This window comes from Phasianus colchicus, chromosome 1 (genome assembly GCF_987193195.1).
Source record: "Phasianus colchicus chromosome 1, bPhaCol1.hap1.1, whole genome shotgun sequence".
In the NCBI taxonomy this organism is placed as follows: Eukaryota; Metazoa; Chordata; class Aves; order Galliformes; family Phasianidae; genus Phasianus; species Phasianus colchicus.
This window is the reverse complement of record NC_143436.1, coordinates 49,965,375-49,983,860: the sequence shown is the minus strand read 5'-3', so window position 1 is coordinate 49,983,860 and position 18,486 is coordinate 49,965,375. Positions and strand designations below refer to the sequence as shown.

At 48.2% G+C, this 18,486-nt stretch overlaps 1 protein-coding gene across 10 annotated transcripts in view; it reads right to left on the bottom strand.

The window, feature by feature from the left end:
• TCF20 (transcription factor 20) overlaps window positions 1–18,486 on the bottom strand; it is a 115,561-nt gene that overhangs the window by 54,166 nt on the left and 42,909 nt on the right. For 3 of the 10 annotated variants that reach the window (XM_031600293.2, XM_090141381.1, XM_090141406.1), the window contains exon 1: window positions 12,569–12,860. The exons of 3 other annotated variants lie outside the window; for them this stretch is intronic. In XM_031600293.2, the coding sequence (XP_031456153.2) occupies window positions 12,569–12,694 (126 nt within the window). In that variant the 5' untranslated portion in view covers window positions 12,695–12,860. Of the gene's footprint in view, window positions 1–6,841; window positions 6,938–12,568; window positions 12,861–15,367; window positions 15,706–18,486 lie in introns of those variants that run through there. 4 more of the 10 variants (XM_031600290.2, XM_031600291.2, XM_031600295.2 and 1 more) reach the window with 4 other exon arrangements.

The window sequence follows — 18,486 nt, the reverse complement described above, 5'->3', positions numbered from 1 at the left end:
AGAAGCTCTCTCCTCCCCCAGCAGATTTCAGTATCACCACAGTGGAAGCGTGGGGCTGCTTCTAAAACTATTGACAGAAATACAGTGTTGAAAAGCTAATGCAGAAAACTTCCACTGCAAGTATGCTGTCTCATACTCCACAGCATACATCCTGAATGAACTATTAAGAAGTTAAAGGCTGAAAGTGAAGAAGCAAGATGAATTCAGCACTGGAGAAGAATGAATACTTAAATACAATAAGAGGAAGATAGCAAAGATGGGACACTCTGAACATAATTTTTTCTAAAAGCTAAATTAAGATGGCAAAGTAAGAGAGTGAGCTGTAGATGGCCCACCACTCTGAGAATCAGCCCCATTGCTCTGTGAAACTTGAGTTCCTGCAGTCAGTCATCCTGTACGTCAGGAAAAACAATGGGGAAAACACCTAAAAAACATCTCAAGATCCACAGAAAACTCTTTCTCCATCCTGCCTCCCCTCAAGAGGAGGCTTAATATAGAAGGACAATTAACAAATCATACACAATGGATTACACATAATCACTCCAGAATATTCATGCATTTGCAGAGGTCTCTTAACAGAAGGATCTTACTCCTTAGCTTCTTTCAGAACAGCAATGTACACAGGGATCTGGTCAGAAAAAGTTTCAAGAGTAACACAGCCTAACAAAGTCTTTATCCACGGAACTATCCAGTGTTCACAAGCAAGGAAGTTTGCTTTTTTAATTCCTCCTCCTGTCAGCCTTCAGGAACTTCCCGACCCCACTTCACACTGAGCTGAGGGATGTGCTTTTGCTGGGAGCTTGATGTAGATTCACTGAAGTCAGTGCTTCTTTTTCTATCAACTCCAACAGGTTTTTGATTAGCCTGCAGGATATGCATGTAGTTAACCCTCTTAACTTCCCCTCACCTCTTTCAGTAGTGGGAATGAGCAAACAACCCTTTAAAAACTCCACTATGTATACCCGTGACGTTGGTTTTCCACAAATTCCACCATTCAAGCACACAAAATTTTTGCAAGGCAAAAATTCATGACAAGTCGAATTTGTCATGCTTGCAATGTATCATGGTATATGATCATGCAATAATCTTAATTGCATGATATTAGCACCACTGGGAAAAAAAAACACACCAAAAACCCGTATTCAAATGAGCAACTCTCAAGAAGAAAACAAGTTTTGTCCCTGGTGGCTGAAACGCAGGAAGCAGAGCCAACCTAAGACGCTGAACATGGAAGAGCATGCCACAGCCACAGGGAAAAGATCAGGAGGTAAGACTCATCACCCAGCTCCCTGCACCGCAGCAAACATGGTGCTGACTCCAACCAGAATGGCAGATGCTGAAAGTTGCACTGTGGTGGATCTCCCTGGCTCGTCCCCAAAGCCAACACCCTGCCACAGCATGTGTCCCATCAACCTGTAACTCCATCACAGCATCAGTTGAGCTCTCTTTATGCACTTCCACAGTAAACGAGACAGAAAAGCAAAGAAATGTTCCTCCGTTAAAATGCAATGATTTTGAGGGGAGGGGTAAGGATGGCACAGCTCATTTTTCCACACGGAACAACAGTGTCACTTCAGAGCAAGTCTCAGTGACACTCCCAGAACCCACGTTCTTCAGCAGCACGAAGAGAAGCTGCCGCTTACTCGCTGTCACCCTGCCATACAAAAGCAATCTGCTCCCACCGTCTGTACCACTCTGCCCAGCTCACTTACCCTGCTGTCTGCTAAGTGTCTATCAAACTTCTCAAGATCTAGCTAGAAGACCATTTTTACCCATCAGTATGCACAACGCATGGGCATTATGAAGAACATCAGAAAAGCTGACAACATTTTGTGCAAGCATAGTGGAGAACGTGGAGAAGGGAAACCTGCCCTCTTCCACACACATGAAGAGAAAAAAGGAAAGCAGCGATGTGCCCAAGTGCACACCACGTGACAACAGTTTCATTCAAAGAAAAAGAAACAAAATCAAAGGGAGAAACAAAGCCAAAAAACATGTTAATATAATGCTGACCACACAGCATTCACTACATTTCCCAGGCAGCGAGTCAGTAACCATTTGTGTTGATAAAAATCACACACGCTCTTCCCATTATTTCAGAACTTTTATCCACAGGAAATACCATTGGACAAATCTCAAAGCAATCCAAGTGTATCCAGTCACCTGATCGAAGGAATGAGTGAACTGCAGGCACTGAGCTGAAAGCTGACTAGCAGTATTTCGGTGTAGTTCACAATGGTTTATTCCTTTAAGATCTGGAAGGTGTGGCAGCACCTATTTTTCTTTCAGCCTGTAAGTTTTAGGTATGTTTTCCAGAGTCATTAGCAATGTTATATATGGCCAAAAGCCATCTATATAGCCAGCTTTGCTGGTGCCTAGCAGGTACTAGTAACTCGTATTTAGTTCAATTAAAAGCTATTACCAAGGCAGAGCTTATAGCATGCATCTTCTACAGAAGAATTGACACAAACAATACTCCCAATAAACTGCATGAAAGCTTCTAACAAAACAGTTCCCTGTGCAATTTCCAGCTAAGCACAGAGCTCTTATCAGAACTCATCTGAGGGTGGTTTACAACTCCACATTTACTAGCAATTAGATGACTGAGTTCAGTCAGACCAGTGAAAACCCTCCAAAATATATCACCATGTTCTAGCATGGAATACAGTTATTCCATGTGCAGTTATTAGTATGAACACATGCACGCTGGGTGCTTACAAAGAAGAGGGGAAAGTGATTTTCCTTGCCTTTTTTTTTTTTTTTTTGTACTTGTTGCATCACAACACAGGCAAGAAACACTGGATTTCTCAATTGGACACCACACCAAGTTCCCAAGGGGACTTTGGAGCTTTCAGAGAGAAAGCCCATAATGCTTTTTCCAACCTTTCAGTACTAACATCACTTATGAACACTGCAGTAGAAGAAACACAAAGAGTGCTGGGTAAGGCACATGCATATCCATCATCTGTCAGTGAATCCAGCAAGACGATGGTCGAGCTTTCTTCTGTCGCTTCTCATCTTTCATCTTAAGGAATGTTAAGGAATGGGGAAAGAAAAAAATCTACTGCAACATTAATACTTTGCTCAAAATTGAAGTTTGACTGCTCATATTCACAGGTGCAGCATAAACAAGTTCAAGAGCTGCTATTCTCCCCCCTTCAAAGGCAAATATTACAGACTGTAGAACATCCCGAATTGACCTTACTTTCCAACAGGGCTAAACAGAATCAGCTTATGATTGCAGGTCAGCTTCAAATTTTGAGTCTTTGGTTTTGGCTTCTGGTAGGTTTATACACATGTAAAGGCACAGAGAAGAAAACTGTACACATTTCCAAACATCCCCAAACAAAACAGCACATAACTCAGTGATAAGCAATAGCAGGAAGGCTCAGCTGAAGAAATCAAGGAATGCCACAGCTAGACTCTGTGATGTCACACAGATGCATGAGCAGCACTGCGCTCAACCGCAGAACAGAATCTTCTACTTTCCTGGTCAGTCAAGATTGATGTCTAGGCAACAACTGTAAAGGAGTGGAGCTAGCTCAAGGTAACAGCACCGACTTTAAAAAATATCTATCTATACAGATACACATAAACAGAACCAGACATTAGGATCCCATTACCAGAACTGAAATACAGTGGTCTTTCCTACACATTTTGAGAACTTACAACTCCACTTATGTTGTATTTGTGTCCTCTGTCAGTAGTGCCAAATTTCCATATAATTTTTTTCCTACATAGCGCACCAACATTAGCAGAAGTGATTAAAAATACTTGAGGCTATCTTCAGTTTATAAGTCCAAAAGCTAAACAAGCAATTTGTTTGCTTATTTATTTTGAGATGGAGAGCTCAGCACAGAGAGTCACAAAAAACCACTTCATGCTCCCTGATTTTAGTTACTCAAATGAGAAGAGCCTGTCGGCCTCAGACCAGTCTCCACCAGCAAATAAATCAGCATGGAAGTCACGGGACTCCACTGACTGCTGGCTCTTCACAAACTCACGTTGCTGTAGGTAATCCTTTGTGTCCTGGAGGCCAACTGCACAGTTAAGTAACAAATTCTCACACAGCCAGTTACGGCTCACTCTGAAGGCTGAAGAGTTAGCGCTGCCAAAAACATGCCTGATCTTTGGAAGTTGTAAGAACTCAGGTTCCAAAACCAATAGTCTAATACCCTCCATAAGTATAAAATATAATCGAGCAGGTTATGAAAAAAATGAATGCTTTAATTAAGAAGTTATCTGACCCAAATGAGGATCTGGCATACTCTGTGCCAAAAGGTAAGATATGCTCAAGCCAGCTATAAACTCCTAAATATACCCTTATCTCAAATTATAAGGAAGCAGAACAGCATGAAAATTATTCACGTTTATTACATCTGATGCCCTCATTCCACACAGCAACCTGACAAGCTGTTAAGAGTTGCAACAGGAACTGCGCGGTACAATTCTCACACAGGGACCCTTCTAAGAAGGGTCTTATTGTCATCTGGCTGTGCTTCATGGGTGGTTTAGTTAAACATGACCTAAAAAGGAAGGGAGAAGAAGGGCACACAGTGATTTGCTTTTTAATACAGTACTATGAGCCCAAATGGACTTCTTTGTATGCATTCCAACAATAGGAAGATCCCAAAACCTGTAAGTTTCACTCTTTTTCCTACAGACTTTATGCCTGTAGCAATCATACACAAACCCTTATTAAGAAGGTTTGCACCTGCACTGTCTTAAGCTTTTAAGGTTAATCTGGGTACCCTTTAAAACGTAAGAAAGGCTCACATCTCTCCAGTTCTTCAGCTGAAGGTTATGGAAGTTTCTTCTGACAATGAGGAGTTCCTCTCTACATGTAATGCACAAACAGATTTTCTGTTTAATTTGAATAACTTACAGATCTTATTTAAGCATTACAGGAACAGATTTACTCCTTTCATAAAAATTCACCTCTGGCCCTCTTTATGAAGCATTAATAACTGAGAGGAGGACAAAATAAATTTCTGACCTCCCATTAAAAGACACAACCAAACTGCTCCCAGCGCTTTCACACTGGGAAACATCCTTAACCTGCCCCAGGCTGCAAAGGTACATTAAAGTACACATTTCAGAAAAAAAATGCAAGTTTCATAATTCCCAAAGCCTCTGAAATCTGATTTAGAGATCAAAGCCCAAACTGTGTCAAAACACATAATATTCTACTCAAAAGGATGCTAGCAGATTTAAAGCTAAGTAGTCTAGAGAATGCCAAGCTTGCAGGAAGGTCCAAAAACCTCCCCTGAACATTAAAAGAAAGCCCCAGAGCTACCTGTTTGTCTGAGTTATCCCCAAAACTATAACCAATTAAGAATGGACAGCATATTTTTGATGTAAAAAGTGCTCATTCTCCCGCCTCAGAAGCATAACAGTTTACTTGCTAACCAGAAAAGAAAAAAAAGCACGCACTGCGCATGCCAGCCTTTTAAAGAGATTAACAAATACTATTAGCAATTTTTTTTTAAGAGACAGATGACTGATGAATATCTTCTTCCTTTATTTTTTTTAGTAGTTACTCTATCTGCATCATTTTAACACAGCTGCCTGTTTGTATGCCAACCAAACCTAATGCAGAGAGAACGGATTAAGAAACAGAGCTTTAAACAACCCAAAGGAAACAAATCTCTGTCTTGTAGGGTGGCCTATTAAAGAAAAGGCCTTTCAGCTAAATGAAAACTAAAATACTTTAAAACACTGCTGCGTGTAACACATGCACTTAACCAAATGGACACCCCTTACTGAACCAAGTTCAACTAATGTGCTATATCTGAAGCCCAAAGGTTGCTGCGTGGCCATCAATCACCCATCCCCTCCCGCAGAGCGGAAAGGTTCTGCACAGACAGCTGAAGGTGAGCAACTGCGACATGCGCAGCTATTGATCAGAAGCACGCGACACGGCAAGCGCGCCTAAGAATTGCCCATGGAATCAACAGATGGCAACAGCTATTGCAGACATGAATAGCTTTCAAATACTAACCTAAACATAGCAAGCTCAGAAACTGATCCTCAGTTCCCTCACTGGCATCTCTGATTTTTCTCTCTTGTTTTCAGAAGATAAAAGGAATGGTACAGGGAACAATTCGGTAGTTTAACCAAGCTGCATGCCTTTCTAATGGAAAGTGTGATGATGTGGCTAAGACCCAAAGAAAAGGATGATGGCACTGAACTGACACAGCGATAAGCGCTTGTTGATTCACACGCAACTGCAGCCCAATTTTCAGCTTAGTAACAGTCCTGGTATCATCAGACAGCTCCCGCACAGGGCTGTAACACCTCGGTTACATAACTTTCTCCCATTCCTTCCTCGAGGCAAGGAAAACGGCTGCCAGCCGTGGTCCTCCCCACCATATCCAGACAGGCGGCCCTTGCAGCAGCCCAAACGCGCTGCGCTCCGTGCACCTCTGCCAACCAACGCGAGGTTCACCCCGCTCAATGGAGGGGAGCGACACGAGCCTCGAGCGCAGCCATCCGCGTGCACCACCCGTGTGCGTGGGGCAGCCTCTGCCCACGTGCACCGCCGGGCCCCGCGGACCGCCCCGCTCCTGCCACAGGCCGCTCCCCGCCACAGAGGAACAGGTGGGCAGCTCTCAGCGGCACGGCGGCCTTCTGGACGCGCGAACACGCGTTATATCTCTAAACAACAACAAAAGAGGGTGGGGGTGAACCGGGCCACGTGAGAACTCCCCCAGAGCCCCTTCCAAGCCTTCCCCCGTCCAACGCCCGCCCTCCGGCTCTCAGGGAGGCCCCGCAACCCCTCGCCCCCACCCCGGCGGGCCTTGCCACCTGCCCCCGACCTCCGAGCGGGGCTGCCCCTTACCTGCGGCCCTTCCCCCCCACCCCGCCGCCGCGGGAGGCGAGCGCGGGGCGGGGGCGCTCAGCTGCGGGGGGCTGCGGGGGGCCGGGGGGGGCCCGGCGGCGGCTCGGGGCCGTCGGGCTCCATTCTCCCCTCTCTCACACACGAACACACACACACACCCGCACGCACGGAAAGGGGCGCACACACAGGAAATAACACGGGGTCAGCTGACCCCCGGCAGCCAATGGCGGCGGGCGCTGGGCAGGCAGCGCGCGCCAGCGGGAACGGCGCGAGGCGGCGGGTCCCGGCCGGGCGGAGGGGAGAGAAGGGGAGGGGGGAGCGGCGCGTGCGCGCGCGCTCGCGTCCGTTTGCGCGTGTGCGCGCGCGGCGGTGGGCGGGAGCGGGGGGCGCGCGGCAGAGCCGCCTCACGCTTAAAGGGCCCGCGGCCTTAGGGCGCTCAGCCCTCCCGAGTCTGGTGTCGACCTTAAATGCGGGAGTTACGCCTTAACTGAAAACACAGCTTTGCGCTTGGTATAGCCAGGGAGTTCTTATCCCACGGACAAAACGAAGTTGTGGCGTGAATCGGAAACGTGCTCAAAGAAAGCGATGAGCGAAACGAGGATCGCAAGTCAGACATTTCCCCCAGGCACAGAAGCAGTGGGGTTGCACGGCAGAGCACCGGACCGCCGGCGCTGCCCGCAGCGTCTCCGTCCCACGAGTGCCCGCGCACAGGCGCCGTAACGGACGGACGAGGGGAAGCTCTTCTTAAAACGCCTCAAAGTTCAAAACGGCATGGCTAAATTTACAAGGATGAACTGGAGTTTAAAAAAAACAACAACACAACAGGCTATAAATACAGGGCAGTGCCAAACGTCAGCTGTTACACTACAGCAGGCATCTCCGGGGATGGAGAGAATCCCTTAACATCCGGAATGAAAACAAAGGACCCCAAATATATAAACTATCAGAGAATCACAGAATGGCCTGGGTTGAAAAGGACCACAATGATCATCTAGTTTCAACCCCCTGCTATGTGCAGGGTCGCCAACCACCAGACCAGGCTGCCCAGAGCCACATCCAGCCTGGCCTTGAATGCCTCCAGGGATGGGGCATCCACAGCCTCCTTGGGCAACCTGTTCCAGTGTGTCACCACCCTCTGTGTGAAAAACTTCCTCCTAATATCCAACCTAAACCTCCCCTGTCTCAGTTTAAAAGCATTCCCCCTTGTCCTATCACAATCCACCCTCGTAAACAGCCATTCTCCCTCCTGTTTACATGCTCCCTTCAAGTACTGGAAGGCCGCAATGAGGTCTCCCCAGAGCCTTCTCTTCTATCACACCATCACATGAGGACAGATCCCATATACTTCGCTGCTTCTGAATCAATGTTGCAGGCCCTAAGACACAGCTCCACTGAACTGAACGGATAATTTAATTCTCTCAGAAACTAATTTTTGGCTTTCTACAGACTCCAGAGGAAAAAAAAAAAATCACTGTCATTTGTATACCTTGTTTGCATCACCGATTTTCTTGTGTCTGCTTGGCCATTGAATGCTTTGTTTTCCTTCCAGAAGAAAGAAATTCATGTTTCTGACTTGTCCACTCAACAACAGCCACTTGATGATGATCAGTTACACAAAAAACTGTTAGCAATAAAACATTGTTAGTGCTAACAGAGAGAGTAATCCTATTACGTCCCTGTCAGGCCCTCATCCTGCTGACAGATGACCAGAGCTGGTATGCAGCATCCACACAAGTAGTCCTGGCTCAGTGCAAAGCCATCAGCAGTACCTACACATGTGCAGAGCAACCAGATTGCTTCTCAGTTCTCAAAAGAGGGGAAAAAAAGAGAGAATAGGAATTTAAAGCCAAAAATAATCACTTACCAAAACAAACCCTTGAAGTGTCAATTTTAAAATCAACATAACAAACTGAACAGGTTTATATGTAAATTTTCAGCAATGCACTCTGTAACTGGAGAGTGTAATAAATTGAGCAGATGCGCTACACCGCAGTCATGAGAAAGATTTAAGTTCCTGCCTCTAGTGCAAGAAAGTCAGCTCTGCTGTAACTGTCTGCAGCCACTCTGGGACCACCTCAACAAAACCCTACTGACTGAAACCCTCCCATGTGGCAGACAGGAGGTCTGGGGAGAAACTAAGCCCCCTTGGTGAATGCCACTGCTCCCACCTGTGCTGCTGCCACTGCGCACTACACAGGCAGCACTGACTCTCAGCAGATCTGAGCTCTGCCAGTGGCAAAAGGCAAGGTTTTTTCCTGTTATGTCTCAGTGTGAGGCTTACCTTGCACATCCCTTTCCCCTCTCCCACAGATCCCTGAGAAAAATCTCCCCCTGACCCTGAGAGAACTGGCAAATGGAGATGGAGAGTCTCCTCCTGTCCCTGAGGTCATCACTTCTGATCCAGCCCTAATTTGGTGATTACTCAGCCGCTGTAGCTCTCCAGGAGCATATATTAGCAGTTCATGGGGGGAAAGGAAGGAGTGCACAGTTCCTGACCTCCACCGCTCGTCATCTTCACACCCGCCTGAGCTCCCTCTGCCCAAAAGCGAGGAGGAATGCAGCAGGGCTGCAAGAAACGCAGCCTGCGGGCTCGAGAATGAGTCTGTCAATAACAGATGCTGCAAAGACTCCACTGTTTGTTAGTGGAAAGACGATGTCTGCATGCAGCTGTTGGGGGGTCCTCTGAGAGATTTCTTCTTTTTATAAAAGGTTTCATTGCTGATGAAAAGCACTGAACTAGCAGCACCAGGAGGCTGAGGTCTCCACAGAGCCAGGCACACAGATTTTTCACAAGCACAGAAACCATCCCCTCGAAGTATTACCCTTATTCTAATCCTTCCCCCTACTACACAATTTCATGCCACGCACAGGCTCGCCACTGCACTTCTGCAGCTTTCATCTGGAGGCACTTAGATGCTACAGGAACAGGCATTAGAGACTAGCTTGAAGATAGATAATACAAAAGATGACAGTGAGATCGGGCACCTACAGGTCACATAACCAGGGACTGAAGCTGATGCTCACGGTGGGACAGCTAAATCTTTAAGCAAGTGTAAAGCAAGGGCAGCGAGACTGTTTCTCTTCCTCCAAGAAAGACATCAGCATGGCTGCATTCATTAACATCTCCTAACTCTCTTCCCATCCAGCCCCAGGATTTCCCATACCTTCCTCCTATTTCTTTTACGCTTACTTCAGATAAGAAGTGCCACATCTGACCCTGTGCAAGGGAGCAGCAGTATCAGACATCTCCCAAGGAACTGCAGCACAGACAGGGAGGGCTCTCCTCTCATTAATTCACCGATATTGAACTTCCCCCTCAAACAGCCACGGAATCTGTGCGCTTGCTGCAAAGTGTTTTGGAAGAGCACAGATAATCAGCTACTGACTGTCACATCTTGGCTGTATCACTTGCAAGTGGATCTCCTCCAGACACAAGCAGCATCTTCGTAAGCCTTATTGTTAAGTCCTAGAGCCCTATTCCCCCAACAGAGCACCAACTGGATTGAAAGACTTTAGAGTTTCTCAAAGGAAGAAAAATGATAAAGCAGCTGAAGGCAGGTAGCGTGAATCATAGCAGGAAAAAAAATAAATAAATCACCTATACAGGAGACAATTCTGCTCTATCTTTTAATACTGCAACACTTCTGTCCTCTCATCCTCCCATTACAAGGAGCTGATTCATGAAAATAGCATCTTTGTACCTTAAGACCTGCTCGGCTTCTTCCGCTTCTTCCTTTTACCTCCTGCCAAAAAGCTGCTCCTGGCAGAATCAGAATTAGTTGCTGTGAAAATGATTGTGGTGTTGCAGACAAAGGGATCTGAGTCCAGTGAAAAGGCTGGGAACAACAGAAGCTGAACTTTTGAGGAAAAAAGGATCACATTTCCATGCAGATGTCCAAAGCAATAAAGGTGGAAATTAAAATAGAAAGCCACACAAATATGATTCTCTGGCAAGACTGTCTCCAACAAGGCAGAAAAGGCCATCAATAAATCTTCATTATCTGAATTGCTAAACATATCTAAATAAAAGAAGAAATCCAAATATTAGAAGAATGCATCTTTTAAAACGTCCTTACATAAAACCAACTCTGCCTTGCCAGAGCATGTTTTACAGAGTGGGATTTTTTTTCTTTTTAATTCTGCTGGCCTTTTACAGAGGTTTCATCTGTTGGTTTTCTTTCTGCCTACAGGGAAGTGGGAATTTCCAGGCTTGACAAGCTTAAATCCCCGTGACATACAGTCCCAAATTTTAGAGGCAGCTAAGATTTTGATTCTGACTTCACTCCCCGTTGGTTTCCTCCCCAATGCACACAAGAGCTGTTTTCAATCTCAGCTGTTCCAACCAGGAAAAAAAAAAAATCCCTGAAGGAACAGCATTTGTTCTCCCTCCACCTTGCTGCTACCACCGTACAGAGGCCAGGCACACAGCCCAGTGCCAGAGCAAGGCTTGCAGCAAGACGAGGCAAAAGCAGAGCATAACAGACAAGAACAGAAGCTAGATCTTCTACACTCATCTGCTAAGAAGGCTGTATTTATTTTGTGTAGTAGTAGACTTAGGGTCCACTTAAGATATATATGCATTACATGAAATCTCATTAACTTCTTGGCAGAGAAACCAAATTAATTTTTTTCTGTCACATGCAGTGACGCTTTCTGCTCCTGATTCATCAGAGACATTGGTTTATTAAAAATATTTTAGAGGTTTCACCACTGTTTACTTATATATCTCATATTGCTAACAAAACATGAGGAAAAAACACTTCAAACACAACCGCTTTAATTACTTTGTATCTTGAGACTCATAAAAGTACATACAATGCTCAAAAGCCCTAATTCTAAATTTCAGAAGACATTAATTTCTTATTTTAGTGCCCTGTGTTCCTTTAAAGTCACGCTCAGTTCCAAGGAGGGGTAGGGAACATGAGAACATACAGAACTTAGAGCTTTAAAACACAGCATCTTCAGCATTTAGGAGCACTACCTACACATCTGCGGGGGGGGAGGGGAGGGGGAAAAGAGGCATGTATTCCCTCAAGTCACATACCCCAAGCAATGACAGTGCTATCAGGTAATAAACCAACTTGAGTTGGTTTATATTAGCATTTAATCCAGTGAAGTTTGCGCAGACCTTTATGTCCAAGTGATGGGAACATCTAGTAGAACTTGATGTCATTTCTATTGCAGGATTCAAGGAACCCTTCCAGCTGCCAACCATCAGTGACTTCAGGTTTACACTAACAAAACCTTTGCTCATGTACTGGGGCTGTCACCACTCTTCTTGAAGAGATGCTCTCCTGCAGCTTGGAACTTTACCGGCACTCACAGTTGTGTGACTAGACCAGTGACCAGAATCGGAGGCCACCTATTTATCTTTTCTGTAAGTGTGCTCGGGGTAACTAGACTTAATGTACTGCTTGTTCCATCAGGGCTCCCAAAGAAGGCAGGCTCCTCTTCTCAGAGCATCACCAGCAAGCACAATAAGAAAAGACTCAATAACCAATACGCATGTCTACTTAACTCAATCAGCTAATTTTAGAAATAGCCCATAGCCACAAATAACATAAAAGGAAATCCCAACACAAATTCTTTCACAAGAAGCAGAAGCACTCTGGGGGACTGCAGTCTACAGAGAGGGGCCGGTAACCGTGTCTGAACCCAAGTCTAAGGAGAGATGCTGTTTAAGCTGGCAGAGAGGAAGTGTTAGGCTGGGGTGAAATTCCACCTCACCGTGGAAGCAGCCTGCGGCTCGGGAGTCCCCCACTGCGGCCACACAGGGGAAGGCGGGGGTGAGCCTTGGGATGACTTCTCTTCTCTGAAACCAGCAGTGCTTCCCACTCCTGCAGTGTGATTCATCCTTCAGGCTGCAGACCGAGGTGCCAGCTTTCTCCTAGCACTGATGAGAAAGGGTAGTCACCCTGTTTGTAATCAGCCAGCATTATCTCATCTCCAGAAACAGTAAGTCAGCAACTAGCCTTAGGTGGTAAGTAGGGGGTTTCCTTAGCAGTTCCCTTCACCGAGACTGAAGAAAAGTCAGAAAACGAAAAAAAAAAAAAAAAAAAGTGGTTACAAGAAAGGGAATATTTTAACAGAAAGGGGGAACAAATTAATGCTTTCAGCTTGTTCCCCTTCACCACTGCCTGGAAAGGCAGCTCTGATACAAGCATCTCCTGCCTAGGGCTTTCTGAGAGCCCCTTATACATCCACACTGATTGCTTCTCCCCACTCAGGGAGACAGACTGTCCTCTACCCTAAATGCTTTTATCCTCTTGATGAGGTCTCTTACCCAGCTGGATCCTGCCTCACTTCTCCCACCGCAATCTCTGAGCCTGAGAGAAGGCACCTGGGGACCTTTCACTTTGCTTTGGAAAGAGATTTAATCCCTTCACATCCTGGCATGGGGTTGAAGCCATGTACTGCTCCCTCTCCCTAAGCGTCTCTGGATACAGTCCTGTGCGATGGATGTCCCCAGATGAACACAATTCAAAGCAAAAGGTTTTCTCTGCTGTTTTCTTGCTCTTTCAGGAGTCATATAAAAGCAGGTGTAGATAAAGAGCTGAGGAGAACCCTGCAGGGAACAATCCCACTGTACCCAGACAAGATGATGAGGCTTAAAATCTCTTCCGTGTCTAATCGTAGCTAAATCATGCCCAGGATGTCCCTGCCCTCCATTTCGTGGGGTCCGTGCCTCTTGTTGCTCCTGCAGAGACACGAGGCTGCTCCCCAGAGACACGAGGAGGACGGCAGGCATTTCAGCTTATCCTGAGGGGCGATGGGGGCACTCCTGCCCTCTGAGAGCGCTCACCTCTCCTCTAAGAAGGGGGAGACCACAAATCCCTTAAACGACACCATTACCGTGGTGCTGAGATGCCGGGAACACAAGTCCCTGTGGATGGGGCAGGGGTCCGGTCCTAATGGGCAGCGGCGCTTTGGGCTTGAGATATTTTGCCACCCAAGACTCGGATTCTTTTCCTTCGAAGGTCCCCGCGGGCATCAGGGCAGGGTGAGGCCAGAGGGCTGCCAAGCTGCAAATGGGGCCTTCCATGAGCCCGCCGGCCTGCTCCGACTGCAAAAGTGCCGCGCGATTAATTATACATCTGCGCTACAAAAGCTCAGCCCTGTAACTGCAGGGGGTGCTATTCATCAGCCTTGAGACGTGCTGGCAGAGGACAGCCAGGGTCCAGCAGTTGACAGGGAGAAATAAATAAATACAAAAGCGGGACGCGCTGTGGGTCGCGGGGGTGGACGCGCGGCGGCAGCGGGACCCCGGTGACCCGGTGGCGGAGAAGCCCAGCGCGGCGGCCGGGCCGTGGGGCACGGCGGGGCCCGGCCGAGCGGGGCGGCCATCGGCCACCGGGGCGAGGTGTGGGGCAGGGCCGGGGCACCGGGCTGACACCTGCGCGCTCTGCCCGTTTCCCGGCCTTTCCCTTTCCACGATGCAGCCCCGTGACGCGCTGGCAACGGCCCGAAGCGGCTTAACCGCAGGAGCAAATTTAGAAGGACCCCCGCTCCCTGATCCCTCTCTTTTGAAGGGAGCTGTTTCCCGGAGCGGGCTCTTAGCGAGTACAAACGCAACACGGTGCCGAGCATCCTTCCCCTGTCACTCTCGGCTCCCCTTCCTCCTCCAGACACACGCGCTAACACAAAATGACGGCTTCCTCGGCAGGCTGAATGAGCAAAGCCCTCGCGCCGATCTCTAATTGTCTGCGTTTTACTCTCTCGCTCCACTCGTATTATATCACAAAACTCAAAGCAGCCCACCCACTGCCCCCGTCTTTGTCCGAAATCTCAAATGAACGGTAAATTGGGCGCAGGAAAAAAAAAAAAATTGCAGAAGAAGAAGGGAGGGGCAAGCTACCCCCCCCCCTTCCTCCACCCCCTTTTTTTTTTATTCTTTTTTTTTTTTTGAGGTTGCTCTTTACTGTGCACCACACTGCTATTGTGTCAAAAAAAAAAAAAAAAAAAAAAAAAAAAAAAAGCACCAGGGTGATATTAAGAAAAGAAATCCCACCTCTCAGCCCTCACGAATGTGACCCCGAGGCCCTGCCCTCCTCCTCCCATCGCCGTCAGGGCCCCCACCCCGCTCCCAACCTGCAGAGCTGGAGGAAAACAACAAACCCCTCTGAAACCAAAACAAAAAGCGTGATGCGGGAAGAGAGGGGAATCACAAACGGCTCCAAATACAAACAAACCACGCAGGCACATGCACCAACCCAATAACCCATTTATGTCGGGCTGCAGGCTGGAGCCGGGCTGCGGCGAGCAGCCAACAGCTGGGGCCCGGCGTCGGCGGGGAGCTCTGCCCCAGCTGCGTCCCTGCGAGACGCCGCAGCCCCTGCCCGCGCCCCCCCCGCGCACACACACAGACACACGCGCACACACACGCACACCTCGGGCGGCCGCGGCGTCACGGGGTGACACGCAGACACGGGCGGGCGGGCGGCCGCGCGCGTGGCCTGCCGGATGCGGCCTCTTTTACACTCTAAACTTTCGAGAAAGAGAGAGAGACATAAAGCCCATTTACTGTACCTTTCTGGCATCTTTCTCAGCTTTCCCTGCTGCTTCTCCCCACCCCCTTCCGATTTATCTCAGCTACTGGTTTTATAAACCGAGAGGGTGGAGGGGGGGAGGGAAGAGGAGGGGGCTTTTTTCTCCTCTCTCAGCCCCGTCTGCACCTTCTGCCTGAGCAGAGTGAAGTCACAAGGCTGAGGCTGTGACATCACAGCGAGCCCACAAACACCGGATTGTGACTTCACTGCAGGGCAGAACGGGGAGGATGAGGAGAGGGGAGGGGAAAAGGCTCTTATTCAAACACATATCTGCAGTAGTAACAAAGGGAACTCAGGAAATGGCTGGCCCAGAAAATGGCTTTTTTTTTTTTTTTTAAAGCGTATTCTCTTTTCCTATCCCACCCCCCGCCGCAAAAAAGAAAAAAAAAAAAAAGTTTGTGACCGCAACAGGAATACCTTTCACAAGTGGTTTGGGCAGGACAAACAGCAAGCGCCGGACCAGCGCTGTTCTCCAGCACTGCCCATCACCCACAGCCCTTTGGCACCGAGTAACCCACCCCCGCCGTGCTGGGGCTGAGACTGAGGAAGGGAGCCCGGCAGAGGACGAGAGGTGCCGGGGGATGGCAGGAAGGCAAAGGGGCTGGGGGGACTGCAGGTCACAGTGCTGAAGAAGGCAGCAGTGACGCGCAGTGACAGAGGTCTGGCAGCAGCGGGTTGGGCTGAGGTAACGCTAATTAACACGCACTCGATTGTTTTTTTTTCTTCCACTTGAGGATCTGAAACCACTTTCAAGCTATAATTGGAATAAAAGGGGTAGTAGAGGTTAGGTTTAAGGTAACAGAGTTGAATGCGAGGCCTAAGGAAGGCAATAAACAGTGACGTTTTCGGTTCTCCATCCGATTTTCAGTTTTTAGGTGCCCTGGGAGGCTGGGGTAGGTAAAAGAAACACCCGAAGGCTTTGAATGCATAGCAATGCCTGGATGTTGCAAAAGAGCACAATATTAACGTATTTTTGAAACAACACCCCCAAAAAGGGGATTTACCGAGTACTGGCTTAAAGCAAACAGGACAGTTGCAGGAATTGGGGTTTTCTTTGTTTATTCAGTTGGAGGGTGGTTTTTTTTTTTTTTTTTTTTTTTAATAGCAGTTTACCAAAATTTAACACAACCTCAAATATGTCGGTAAATAGGCAAAAAAATAAAGCCCTGTTATTTGTGTTTAAAGCAGAATTTTCTTCCTCCTTTTGGAGAGAGGCAACCCAAAGCCTTGTGCTGCGCTAATCATGCCCGCAGGCCAGGAATGCAGGGGGATAATAAGCCAAGGGCACAGCCACAGCCAAGCCAAGTGCAAAAATATACATGTATAAAAATTACAGGGCGCTAATTGCAGACGATGCTATAAAGTTATCTGAACCGCAGAGCCAAAGGGGAGGCAGCTGTGCTCCTTGCAGCGTGTCCACCCTTCTGCAGCCGCTGCTCCAGACCCCTCCAAGGCCAACCCTCCATGGATCCTCCACGGATCATGGACAGCCATGCTGCATGCAGCGGGTGGGATGCATAAGGGAAGCGACCAGATCCCTGCCAGCCTGGCAGGCAGAGGCTCTGAGAAGCTCCCCCGTGCCGGAGCTGCTCCATCCACTGACTCTGAGTGCCAGCACCTCGAGCATTTTCTTCCCAACCCTGGCACAGCCATGGCACCTGGGAAGATGTTCCCTGGCTGCCTGTGTCGTACAGCTTCCAGTGCCAGCGCAGCAACATAACAGGCTGCCACGGAAAGGATGAGCTCTCCTTCAGAGAGGGAGGAGAGCTGGCACACTATGGGCACCCACCTGACTCTGTGCCCACCATACTCCCCAGAGAACCTCACTCCCTGTTTGGCTGCAATTTTCTTACAACTGAATCCTATTGGAGTATTTTCTCCCCTCCTGCCTCCATGTTTGCCCCAGTCCTTTCCCCTGGGGACCTCCCTCAGCAAGGCACACAACATGGCTGCTGCAGTGCCAGGGTGCTCGCAGCCATGGGGAGAGCGGAGCGAAGGAGCGAGGAAAGCAAGAAACCCAACACGCACATAAACGAGAACAGGCGTGCTCCGCCTCGGCCCACACCACCATTACCTGCCTTGGAGAGCGGCCAAGGTGCCCAGGCTGCATCCCTCTGCGCTGGTGCAAAGTGCAGGGCTTTGGCAGCGCGTCTCGTCCCAAACCACAAAACCAGAGCCAGGGCAGGGGCTGAACAGGGGCTTCTTTTCGCACAACTGCGATTGTTTTGTTGATGCGGAAAGGTAATTAAAAAAAGTTCTGATTTCAAACGTGCCACAGAATTCCCAGAGCCCGGAGGCTGCTGCTTAGAGGCAGATTAATCACACTGAATTCTCCATCTAGATATTGCATGCACTCCAAACTCCCACCGCTAATAGCTCTAATATTCTCCTCAGCGTGTGCATGCTGCTGGTGTTATGTTCCAAGAATATTAATTCCCCAACTCCAGCTCCTTTCACTTGCGCATGTACCCTAAAGGCTTGCTGCCAGGCACTGGGAGATTAGGGAGGAGAGAAAACAGGGCTGAAGGAGAGCCGGGGTGCAAAGGTGCTGGCAGAGCTTCTCAAGGAAAGCCATTCATCTTCTTTGGATATGCAAGCAGCTCCAGTAAAACCTACCTGAAGGCCAAGTTCTTTAAACAAAGACAGCCAACTACACAGGCACAAGATGGTTGAAATTAAAATGAGTTCCCAGCGCTGGCTTTGTCTTACCTGCTTCCTGCTATCCTGAGAATTGCCCCAAATTTCAATCCTATTAACTGTGGGATCTGAGTTACAGGTTCTTCTCCCGTCCCCTTCACCCCCAAGCAAGGCTCCGTGCATCTGAACCCCGCAGCCACCTATCAGTCACACTGAGAACACCGCAGGTTGTGGTGCAGTCACCCAGACAGCGGGCAGCGCTTTACAGCCGTGAGCCTCTTCAGCTCCAGCAGAGATGGGCAGAGAGCTTCAGTGTGCAGCCTGAGCTCTCCACACATTGGAGAACCGGCGCATCCTCATCCCGCAGAGAAGAGGGGAAGAAGTCCAAAGAGAAATGTGTAATTTTTCTTCAGATTGAAATAACTGCTGTTCCTAGTAAGCAGTTCTATGCATGTGTGATCT